The 12,078-nt window shown below is 49.4% G+C and overlaps 1 protein-coding gene across 1 annotated transcript in view; it reads right to left on the bottom strand.

Moving 5' to 3' along the window:
• Window positions 1-650: 650 nt before the first annotated feature.
• The window catches only part of BCL7C (BAF chromatin remodeling complex subunit BCL7C), a 34,419-nt gene continuing 22,991 nt past the window's right edge, over window positions 651-12,078 (bottom strand). The window contains exon 6 of the mRNA XM_032328348.1: window positions 651-992. Coding sequence (XP_032184239.1) covers window positions 792-992 — 201 coding nt within the window. The 3' untranslated portion in view covers window positions 651-791. The remainder of the gene's footprint in view (window positions 993-12,078) is intronic.

Here is a 12,078-nt window from a genome sequence, read left to right as displayed (position 1 = left end):
CCAGCAGTGGACCTGGGGAGGAAGAGCTTGGCGAAAGCCCTTGGAACCACTCACAGGGCTCATGTGCCCCCCGGCCTTGTTCAGGCGGGGATTTTGCAGGTCTCTGGGCTCCGCCAGATGCCCCAGGCCCGCCCTCCTAGCCCAGGACGCCTTGCGGGTCCCCTGGCGGGGCCAGGCTGGAAAGCCTCTGTCCCACGTGGGTTCCCAGGGGACTGGCGAGGTTGGCACCGGGTAGAAGCTCTTGAAGCACGTCCTCTGGTGCTTGAGGTAACCCAGGCCCCTGCAGGGCATCCGTGGGCCTGCCGTGGGTGCGGATGGGGGGTGGCGGGGGGCGCCGGGGGCAGGTGGGGCTTGGGGCGGGAGACGGGGGTTCGGTGGCGCGGGGGAGGCAGTGGCAGGGGCTCCGCGCGCACGTGGGCCTCGCCGGGTCTGGGGGCGACGCGGCCGCGGGGCCGGGCGCGCCGGGCGGGAGGAGGTGGGCGCCCGCCCCGCACTCCAGGGCGGCGGGAGCCTCTGGCGGCGAAGCGTCCTCGGGCGCTGGGCGTGGTCCGAGCTGTGCCCCTTTGCGCCCGGGGGGTGCCCGTGGGCCCGCTCACTGTGCGAGCGCCCGTGGCCAGCAAGACGGGCGCTGTGACCTTGGGTTCGAGGGGACGGGGGCGGCTCGGCCCGGGGCCCCTGCGGTCGCCGGAGGGCTGCGAGGCTCTTGTCCACGCTCGGGGCGCGGGGGGCGCGGCTGGATCTCGGGGCGGCCAAGAGAGACCCGAGGGCCTCGCCTCGCCTGGGGAGCCGGCTCACCTCCCCTTCCCCTGCGGAACCGTCCTGGGCGCCCTCGGAGCTTTGCTTCCTCCTGCGGGCGCTCTGGCGTCGGGCAGCAGCGCCGAACCCGGCCGGGCGCTTGTCCGGAGGCCCCTTCTGGGCAGGAGCCGCCGGAGGGGCTCAGCCTTCAGGCCTCTCTCGTGCAGGGCTCTTCTGGTCATCCGCACCCCCGAGTCCTGCCAGAGGAAGGGAAGAATCTGGGTCGTGTTTTCTTCTCCCTCCGCCCACGACCTGGAAAACCTGCCCTGGGAGTCTTCAGTGGGGCAACTTGGTGGAGAATCTGGGCAAACGGACAGAGGTCACTGTTTGCGGCAGCCGGGGTGGGGGGGGGGGGCGAGGCACGGCTTGGCCGGGACTCGGTGCCTGAAATCGGACGAGCCGGGCAGCCCCGCACTTAGCTGCAGTGTGATTCCAGGCAAGTCACCGACCTCCTGCGGTCCCGGTTCACTCCGTGGTGAGGTGGGGGCTAACGGTGAAGGCGGCCTCCGAGGGCTGTCCGTGTGACCCGGGGTCCACAGACCGCAGGCCGGTGGGGCAGAGCCGCGCTGTTACATCGGGAAGATCAAATATAAACTCGTACCTTAAACGATTTTTTTTTCCCAACTCTGTCGCTACTAGGTGAGGTCCAGTACCCAACTATTGTGTATACCCCTAGTGCCCAGAAATTGGTGTCTTACATTATTTACCATTAAAATAACCGGGAGTCCTTGGAGGGTAGCTGATTCCATTTCTTAGACAAGAAAAATCCACAAGCATCCTGTTGATGCCAGAAAACAAGGATATTTTCAAGGATGTTGGGGTAGTGTTACAAAGACAAATATCCTAATTAAATGGGCTACCATTTTCAAAGCTATGTTGTGATTTGAGCACCCTAAACCCTGCAACAATCATGAGGCATAAGTGAAATGTCCAGGGAAGGCCATGAGTCCGTAAATGACTCCAAAGTAGAAAGTTAATATAAAATCTTCAAAAAGGTCATTGTAAGACAAGTACACTCCTCTACGGGTACTAGAGGTTCTCCTACAGGGAGTTGTACTGGAAAGGTGATGAGGGCCACCTGGGTGGCTCAGTGAGTTAAAGCCTCTGTGGGTTAAAGTCTCTGCCTTTGGCTCAGGTCATGATCTCAGGGTCCTGGGATCGAGCCCCACATCGGGCTCTCTGCTCAGCGGGGAGCCTGCTTCCTCCTCTCTCTCTGCCTGCCTCTCTGCGTACTTGTGGTCTCTGTCTGTCAAATAAATAAATAAAATCTTTAAAAAAAAAAGAAAGGTGATCAGAATAGATATGTATCATTTTGATGATTTTTTTAAAAATATTTTATTTATTTATTTGACAGACAGAGACCACAAGTACACAGAGAGGCAGAGAGAGAGAGAGGAGGAAGCAGGCTCCCCGCTGAGCAGAGAGCCCGATGTGGGGCTCGATCCCAGGACCCTGAGATCGTGACCTGAGCTGAAGGCAGCAGCTTAACCCACTGAGCCACCCAGGCACCCTCATTTTGATGATTTTTATGAATAGAGTGTAAATATATGGATATTTTGATTTGCCTCTTATTCCTCTACTTCTATTTATAAGGTGGAAATATGAACTAATTTCTCTCTGTGCAAGGAGGGAACTGTGGGCCCACTGACCCTGGGTAAGGCAGGATGACCATGACCCAACAGCACTGATCAGTACACATGGTAGCCAGGTAGTTGGACATGTCAGCACTGTTCTAGCTGGTGATGACCCTGTTTGTCCTGATGAGAACTGGCTTCACCGAACTTATTACCGCATCTCCTAAGAAAATGCTTTTTAGCCTGAGGAAATTAAAAAAACACTGGGCTACAAAAATAAATAAAATAATAAAATAAAATAACCCAGCTACAGGTCCCATCACAAAAGATCCCCAGATTCTATAATAAGGGATTCATACTCAGGATAAAGAACTCTCACAACTTATCATAAAAGTCAACAAACCGATTGAAAAACGGGCGAAGGAATTGAACAGCCATGTCTCCAAAGAACACCAGAAATGGCTAACAAGCACATGAAAAGACCCTCATCATAGCAACATATTAGGAAAAGGCAAATCAAACAAAGAGAAAACCACAAAACCACAAAAAACGCACTCATTTGGATAGCTATTATTAAAAAAAAAAAAAAAAAACCTCACCCAGAAAAATAACAAATGTTGATGAAGATATGGAGACACTGAAACCCTTGTGCATAGTTGGCTGGAATGTAAAACGGTGCCGCTGCTACGGAAAACTGGGTGACAGGCCCTCAGAAAAGAGCTGGCAGGAAACGCCTGGGTGGCTCCGTCAGTTAAGCAGCTGCCTTCGGCTCGGGTCATGATCTCAGGGTCCTGGGATCGAGCCCCACATCGGGCTCTCTGCTCAACAGGGGGTCTGCTTCTCCCCCTCTCTCTCTGCCCCCCGCCATGCTCTCTCTTTCTGAAATAAATAGATCTTAAAAAAAAAAAAAAAAGCTGACAATTTCACTGCTGAGTATATATCCAAAAAAATGGAAAGCAGAGTCATAAAGAGATATTTGAACACCCGTGTTCACAGCGGCCTTAATAACAATAGTCAAGGGATGGAAGCAACCCAAGCGTCCACTGACGGCTGAGTGGATGGACAAAAGGTGGGGTGTTATATACAATGGGATATTACCCAGCCTTAAAAAAGGAAGGAAATTCTGACCCAGGCTGCAACATGGTTGGACCATGAGGGCATTATGTTAAGTGAAATAAGCCAAAAAACAAAACAAGTACTGTAATATTTCTTTTATAGGAGTTCCCTAGAGTGGTCAAATTCAGAGTCAGAAAGTGGGATGGTGGTGGCCAGGGGCTGGGGGCCAGGGGGAAGAGGAGTTAGCATTCAATGTGCGCAGTTTCAGTTTCATAAGATGAAAAGGAGTCTGGAGATGGGTGGTGGTGGTGATTGTACAAGAAAATGAAGGTACTTAAGGCTACAGAACTGTCCACTTAAAAATGGCTAACATGGGGGTGCCATGGGGGTGCGCTGCTCAGTGGGGAGTCACTGGTTAAGTGACTGCCTTTGGCTCAGGTCATGATCCTGGAGCCCTGGGATCGAGTCCTGCATCGGGCTCCCTGCCCGCGGGCGGGGAGTCTGATTCTCCCTCTGACCCTTCCCTTTCTCATACTCCCTCTCTCTCAAATAAATAAATAAAATCTTAAAAAATGGTTAACATCGTTAACATGATAAATTTCGTTATGTGAATCTCAACCAAAAAACAAAAGATGTCCAGATTCTAATATGCAGCCAGGTTTGAGATCCTCTGCCAGGGGAAGGGCACAGAAGGGTATATGTGAAACTTTCATGACCTTACCAATTATAAGTTAATAATGGGTTTTACTAGTGCCAACAGACCAGGTCGATGCATCATAATAAAGGGACAAGAGCTCAGTTATTGATGACCATACAAAAATTGAATGTACCAACTCTGAGGAAGACACCAAGGTTCAAAAATTAGTATCTGTATATAAATCAGTTACATGTATTAGTTCTTATTTGTATTTTGATTTAAACAAGCTGAAAAAAATTTAGTTGACATTTATGGAACATTTATTCAAATTGAAAATTCAAATACACTGGATATTCAATATTAAGGGATGATTATTTTAAAAATTTAGTTGTGATAATGGCACTACAGTTTAAAATCCTTAATCTTGGGGTGCCTGAATGGCTGTCATAGAGAATGTGATGGTTGATCTTGGGGTTGTGAGTTCAAGCCCCGTGTTAGTGTATGGATTACTTTTTAAAAATCTTTACAAAAAATAAAATAGATAAAATCCTTAATCTTTTTGAGTATCATGCCTTAACAGTTCAGATGACATTCTATCATGTGTGAGATTTGCTTCAAAATAATCAGGGAGGAGAATCAGTAGTCGTGAGTTTAAACTGTTCAAGTTGAGCAGTGGGTTCACGGAGAGTCCTATAAACCGTATTTTTTTTTATTTGTTTGACATTTTCCATAATGAGTTTTTCTTTAAGGCATACAAAAGAAAGAGAGAAAAAGAAAGAGAAGAAAGAAGGAATATATGAGAAAGAAAGACAAAAAGAAAGAAACTCAAAAGCTCCCCAAGGTCACCAGGAAGCTTTATAGAAACGGGCACTGGGGCTAGTGACCCTCCGTTTGAATCCTCAGAGCTGGGACATGATCCCTTGTCTCTGGCCAGAACCCGCAACCTGCTGATTCTGAGAGTTTCCTTTCTCCTGCGGGTCCGGTAGGGTTACAAAAACTCTAGGGGGCACCTGGTGGCTCAGTCTGTTAAGTGACTGCCTTGGTCTCAGGTCCTGGTCTCAGGGTCCTGTCGGCGCGCTGCCCAGTGGGGAGTCTGCTTCTCCCTCTCCCTCTGCTGCTGCTCCCCCTGCTTGTGTGCTCGCTCTCTCTCTCTGTCAAATAAATAAACTGTTAATAAAAATTTTTGAAAGGTATAAAAATAATAACTGGTAGAATCTCTGAGGCCCTAGAAAGGTAGAGAAACTGGAGCCCTGGGCAGGTGAAGGACAAGAGAAGGTTAGGCCCGCGGCTTCGGGACTTTCATAACCAGGTCTGAAGGCAGGGTCTTAATAAATGTTGTAATTACTCTGTAAACGCTTAACGCATATGAGTAGTCCAAAAAACCCACTGTATTGACTTTGTCTTCACAGTTAAATTATTTAAGGTAATTTAGCTGGTCAGATTTGTGATCAAAGCTTAAGTCCCCTGTGGGAAACAAATGGTTTTCAATTTGTTGTTGTTGTTGTTGTTGTTGTTGTCGGCGTCTAATACATTGAGCATTAGCGCGTACAGAAGGTGGTAAATATTTCTCTCCAGCCCAGAAACCTCTCAGATAATGAAATCGTCTATCAGGGGGTTCTGACTTCCCCTTAAATGGGAAGGTAGAACACTTGGCACAAGGTCTACAGCCTAAAATGACCTCAAATCCAGTTCCGATGAGTCTGTGTACTGGAAAGGGAAGGGGCGGTATTAGGGGCAAAGCACAGACAGGGGCTCTCACAGGCAAGCTGTGTGTCTGGCGGATCAGGCAGCGAGTCTGTCACTCAGCAGGTGCGAACTGGGCACCAAAGCGGGTGTCCAAGTCCCACTGGCCCTCCCTGTCTCGCAGCCACAAACAACGATCGAGCACACTTTTCCCTTTGTGCCACTCTCAGGAATACAGCAAAGACATTCCAGGCCCCCAGGGAGCAGCCCTGACTTCTCTTCCAGAAGCGGAGAGTCAAGGCCTCAATTCAGGGCTTAGGCACTTCGCAAATCTCCACCCAAGTGGTCAGAAGCATGGCCCACGGCGTAGGTATGAGTCCTGACTCAGCTGGGCTTTCTGTTTGGGTTGGGTTTTGGTTTTTTGGCTACGTGGCTCTGCTCCTTTTTATCCTGGACCTTGGGGAAGTAATAGAACATCACTAGGCCTGTTTTCTCGTCTACCTCATCAGGGTAATAATCCCTACTCAGCAGGGTTCCTGTGAGGACTAAAGGAGATGATGTGTATGTCTGAGTGCATGAGCATCTGTCTGAGCTGTATCTATATTTGGATGGAGACACAGGCACGGAGGAACATCAGTGGCCGTAATTATCACCTTAATATTGCTGGTAGTTGAGGGTTTGCTCCTTGGAAGATCTTGGATATTTGCTTATGAATCTAACAAATAGATTAGATCAAGCCACTGGCAAAACATGTTGTTTATTTTTCTGAATATTAATTCATCGCCCTATTCAGGCCAAATGATGGCCATTCTAGTTCACATGTTCCCCAAATCACCAAGGGATAAAATAGATGATGAGGGGTGCCTGGTGCTCCGGTCATGATCTCAGGGTCCTGGGATGGAGCCCCGCATCGGGGCTCAGCATCTCTGCTCAGCAGGGAGCCCACTCCCCCCTCTCTGCCTACTTGTGATCTCTCTCTTTCTGTCAAATAAATAAATAAAATCTTAAAAAAAAAAAAAAAACTATAGATGACGAATATCAGAAAGCAGGTTCTGGGAAAACATGTGTCCAGAGAGACAGTGTGGGCAAGTGGCTGGAGCGGAGAGGAGGTACCTGCTCCCGCTGGGACCAGGGCTGGTGTCGGAGCGTGGGAGTCACACGCGGCAAGACTTGGAGGTGCCACCCGCGTCCGGGCCGACGAGATCCGCGTAGTTATGACAACGACTTTCCAACAGACGGCGGTAAATTGTTCGAAGCTGTTGTACCTTTTCCGTATTCACACAGTCATGCTAGGAATTTATGACCCTCTGAAGGGCTGATTGTGGTCTCTCTAGGCGAGAGGGCACGTAACACACTTTCCTTGTGTGTCAGACAAGATCTAAGAAACCTCAGCGTCTGGGGCAAAGATAAGACTCCCTTGTGTGGTCGACAGACTTCTAAAGATAACCCCTAAAATTCCTGGCCCCTGGTTTTTCGATCCAACACTAAGCAAGGAACAGCTGCAAACAGATTCTGCAGATCTCACTAAAGATGTCGTTAAAGTTCCAAGTCAGTTGATGTTAAGATCTAGAGATCAACACCCAGTCAGGTAGCCACTTAAAAGCAGAGTTTTCTCCAGCTCATGGCAGAAGAAGACATCAGAGACTTGAAGCCGGAGGAGGACTGTGAGCCATTGCTGGCTGGAAGAGGGAGGGAGCCAGTGACAAGGGACGCAGCAGCCTCTAAACAGCGGCGCCCGGGTGACAGCCAGCAAGGAAACGTGGAGCACGACCCCGCAGACCCAGGAACTGGATCTGGCCAAGAACCTGGACTCCTTTGGAAGTGGATTCTCCCCCCAGGCTAGGTAAGACTCCGGCCCAGCCAACATCTTGACTTTGACCTTGAGAGACTCTAAGCTGAGAACCCAGCAAAGTTCACAGGACCTGTTTTAAAGGAGTGTTGTTTAAAACTGCTAAATTTGGGGTAATTTGTAATACAGCAAGAGAAAGCTAATACGCTTGGTTTCAAGAAAGAGCTCAGTGGGAAAAAACATGGGAACTGCGTCAGGAAAGGGTTCTAGCATCCCTCTTGCATAACAAGAGGACACAGTGTCCTCACTCTTAATGTTTCCTTCTTGTAGAGGGAGGACCGCTGGTCTGTACTCCTGCCTTCCCCATCCCCTGACTTCCCGAGGGAGAAATGCATCCTTATCCCAATCTCCTCTCTTTTCCCCTTGAGGGTGCACCTGCTGGGTAAAACCTGGGTTCTTTTTTTAATTTTTTTTTTATTTATTTGTCAGAGAGAGAGAGAGAGGGGAGAGAGCGAGCACAGGCAGACAGAGTGGCAGGCAGAGGCAGAGGGAGATGCAGGCTTCCGGCCAAGCAAGGAGCCCGATGTGGGACTCGATCCCAGGACGCTGGGATCATGACCTGAGCTGCTTCACCGACTGAGCCACTGTGAGTTCACTGTGTCCCTAAAACTTGGGTTCTGTTCTAATCCTCCACGTTCCAAATTTTACCTGGGAGGGCGGCCATGGTCCAGAGCTGCCAGTGATCATGGACAGATAATTCTTGGACTTACAAACATGATTCAGGGCTCAAGAAGAGGGGGGCAAGTATGGGTTCCCTCCTCCTCCCCCAACATGCAGCCCTGGCAGAACCTAGCTAACCTGCTCACCTTTGCAGACCTGGAAGGGAGCTAGCTGTACGGGTAAACTGCTTACACTTGACTTTTGCTGCCTGCACTTGAACCCTACAAGTGAAGCTTCCTCTTAGTAGGATAATGGCCTTCAAATTTGTGCAGTATGGGCTCTTAATGGGCCAAATTGTGTCCTCCCCCCACCAAAAAAAACGTATATGCTAACGTCCTGGTGCCCCAGTACCTCTGAATGTGACTGTATTTGGAAATAGGGTGTTTAAAGAGGCAATTAATTTAAAATAAGGTCATAAAGGGCACCTAGGTGGCTCAGTGGGTTAAGCCTCTGCCTTCGGCTCAGGTCATGATCTCAGGGTCCTGGCATGGAGTCCCGCATCAGGCTCTCTGCTCAGCGGGGAGCCTGCTTCCTCCTCTCTCTCTGCCTGCCTCTCTGCCTACTTGTGATCTCTGTCAAATAAATAAAAAATCTTTAAAAAAAAATAAGGTCATAAGGGTGGGCCCTACCCTGTCCTAGGCATGTGGGGTGAGTGTCTTTATGATAATCACCTGTGACCAACAAAGAAAAACCAGCCCCTAAAAAGGAAGTAAACCACTGAACTTGTTTTCAGTAGATATGTTAAAAGGATTTTTTAAATCTTTTTTAAAAAAAAAAATTTTATTATTTGACAGAGAGAGAGAGATCACAGGTAGGCAGAGAGACAGGCAGAGAGAGAGGAGGAAGCAGGCTCCCCACTGAGCAGAGAGCCTGACTTGGGGCTCAATCCCAGGACCCTGAGATCATGACCTGAGCTGAAGGCAGAGGCTTAACCCACTGAGCCACCCAGGTGCCCCGAGATGTTAAAACGATTTAAGTTTCCTGGTTAGTTTTCTATAAAAGACCAACCCTAAAGGCCCTCATTGGCAACCCTGTCGGGACCCCTTCTCACTCTTGAGCTTTTTCTGTATCTTTTCTGTAACGTCTACCGCTTTACTCACACATACAAAAATAAAAATAAAAAATAAGGGTGGGCCCTAAGCCAATATGTCAGAGCAAAACTGACATCACCCTGAATCGACCTGGGGATACAGGACAGCCTTGGCAGCTAAAAGGCCAGGCTCTGGTGGACCCTTCATACTGTCAGGGAGGGAAAGCCAGGTAATAGCTACATGCCAGATACCAGGGACTGTGCCGAATGGCTCTGGGAAAGGTAGCACATCGTTTCTGCATCCTGCACTCCCACTCAGTCCTTCCTACCTTAGCGGCCCCCAGTCTGTGAGGAAGAGACTGCGTGGGGACTCTGGTACTGTGCTACTTTCCCATCTATTGCCTCTCAGTTCCAAAGTCCCCCTCCAGTGTCTGCTCCAAGGTAAGGCGCTGGACCACGCAGCACCTCTCAGGGCGCAGAACGTGATGCTAAGCTTTGCCAGCAGAGTGCGCCGGAGGCCACTGAACCAAGAAGGGGCTGCCCTTCAGGTTCTAAGGCCGGTCGAGGTTTCTCGCTTGTGCTGCGCAGATTTGCAGGACTCCCTGTATGTGGGCACATCCAGTGGGCCTTAGATGTGTGTCCCGAGTAAGCAGTTCTCTGGGGGAGCTCACAGACCCCAGCTTGCCACCACCTTGCTGCGCCTTCTCTTCCGGAACGCCAGAGAGCGGAAAACCGGCAGACCCCAAGCTGCCTCTGCGGTCAGTGGATTCCTCCCACTTGGACTCCTTTTGCACCGTCAGTCTGGACCCCGTGCAGCGTTCTCTAGCACTGACCTTCTGCAGAGCAAGCGCTCTCTAGCACTTGACTTCTCCCGTCCTGTGCTTGATTTACCAAGTACACTTTCTGCTTGAGTCTGGCAAGGGCCCGGCCTGCGGAGGCGCTAGGCTCCCGTGTGGGCGCAGTTTTCTCCAGCCCTGAGCTCCTGCAGAGTCGGCTTCCTCGAGTCTGGGCTCTAGCAGTGCTCAGTAGTCAGCAGCTTCACCTGAGCTCCAGAGGACAGGTTTCCAGGAAGTCCCACGGTAGGGGCCCATCGCTGACTTTTCTGTTATGCCCTCCCTTTTTGTTTTTTTTAAATGTTTTCTTTACTTAAGTAATCTCTACACCCAGCATGGGGCTCAGACTCACAACCCTGAGGTCAACAGTTGGTTGCTTTTCCGACTGAGTCAGCCAGGTGCCCTTTCAAATAGAGCCTGGATCTTAGACCCGGTGGTAGAGGACTCTGCCTTGGGTGTTCTATTCAACCCTAAGGATAAGTAGCAGATCTCGATGTCTGCTACTTCTATATTCTTTAGAATTGTCTTTAGCTCTCATTATTAGCGTATTCTCTAAATTCCAAGCCCCTATTAATGACTCCTTACCTTGAACTTTCCCACTGTAGCCTCTAGTCTCCTGACTGGACCTTGCCTGATCTAATAATTGGTGCTGGGAGTGGTCCTAGGAGACAGACCCACAAACATGGGGTTTTGCAGTTGATTTGGTCACATTTGGACTTCAGCAATCCTGAGTTCTTTGCCGACGGGAAATGGTACACTAGTAGTCCACAGTATGCAGTCACGTCACAGTTAAAGCTGTCACCTGTGGCTGACTGTGATGAAGCTCATGCCTTGGGAACCCAAATGCCTGCTGCCCTTGACTGCAATGGCAGCAGTAGTGACTAATGACTGTGCTGTAGGATGGATTCTTCTCAGTGCATTGAGTGATCACAGAGAGAAAATGACAAGCTCAAGTCTACTAAGTCCCAACACAACTCAGCCTGAGAACCAGGGTGCTTCCGTGACAGTTCTAGAACAATCCCTTACCTTGACCCAGGGCGAATATGGCTAAAAGTCAAACACAAAATATGATCATAGAGCTGCTGGATAATAATGACAGTTGAATTCAGTACTATCAAGTTTGTCATGGGGAAACTAGAGCATTAATCAGGATAGAATAGGATCTAGAAATCTGGAATGGTGTTTTTGGTTAGACCCAAATGAAGTGGACGATATTGAACTTCCAAGTCATTTTGCGTCTCTCTGAAGAGACCAGCTTTCCTGTCTGAAAACTCAGCGATAACTTCATTTGAGGCAAATGCTTTCCCCTCAAGTCCAACACCAATTCTCTGTTGTCACTAGACCTATAACTAGGGTCAAATCTCAGCATGTTCTAGGGGCACAGTACACACTGTGGTCCAGGAGGAAGCAGTTTACATACCAAAAAGAATTGCAATACATTGCTAACGTGTTGGCGGAAACCTGGGAAGTGTGTGGGAATGGTCTTAGACCAGTGAGCGTAGAACATAGCACTAAACAGGGGCAAAGTCATCAGTATGGGTGCATTTACTAGGGATTCCAGACTTCATGTGCTAGCTTACGCACCTGACGTTAGCTCCAAAAAGTTACTTAAGGGGCGCCTGTGAGGCTCAGTCAGTTAGGCGTCCCCAACTCTTGATTCGGGCTCAGGTCATGATCTCAGGGCTGTGAGGTGGAGCCCTGCAGAGGGCTCTGGGCTCAGCGGGGAGTCTGCTTTTCTTCCTCTCCCTCTGCCCCTCCCCCTCCTTGCATGCTCTCTCTCCTTCTAAAATAAATAAAGTTACTTGATTCATTGACTGAACGTTGCATTTGATGGTGGCCTAATGTTAATGAAGCTGAGATGCCAGTTTTCCAGGCAACATGTGGAAGCAGGAATCCAAAGGCTTAGGGTATAGACTTGATTTATCTTGTGCAACCTGTCAACTATATTCTGAGAGGACCCA

Source organism: Mustela erminea, chromosome 20 (genome assembly GCF_009829155.1).
Source record: "Mustela erminea isolate mMusErm1 chromosome 20, mMusErm1.Pri, whole genome shotgun sequence".
Classification (NCBI taxonomy): domain Eukaryota; kingdom Metazoa; phylum Chordata; class Mammalia; order Carnivora; family Mustelidae; genus Mustela; species Mustela erminea.
Note: the sequence above shows the minus strand (reverse complement) of the source record. Positions and strands in the feature narration are given on the sequence as shown.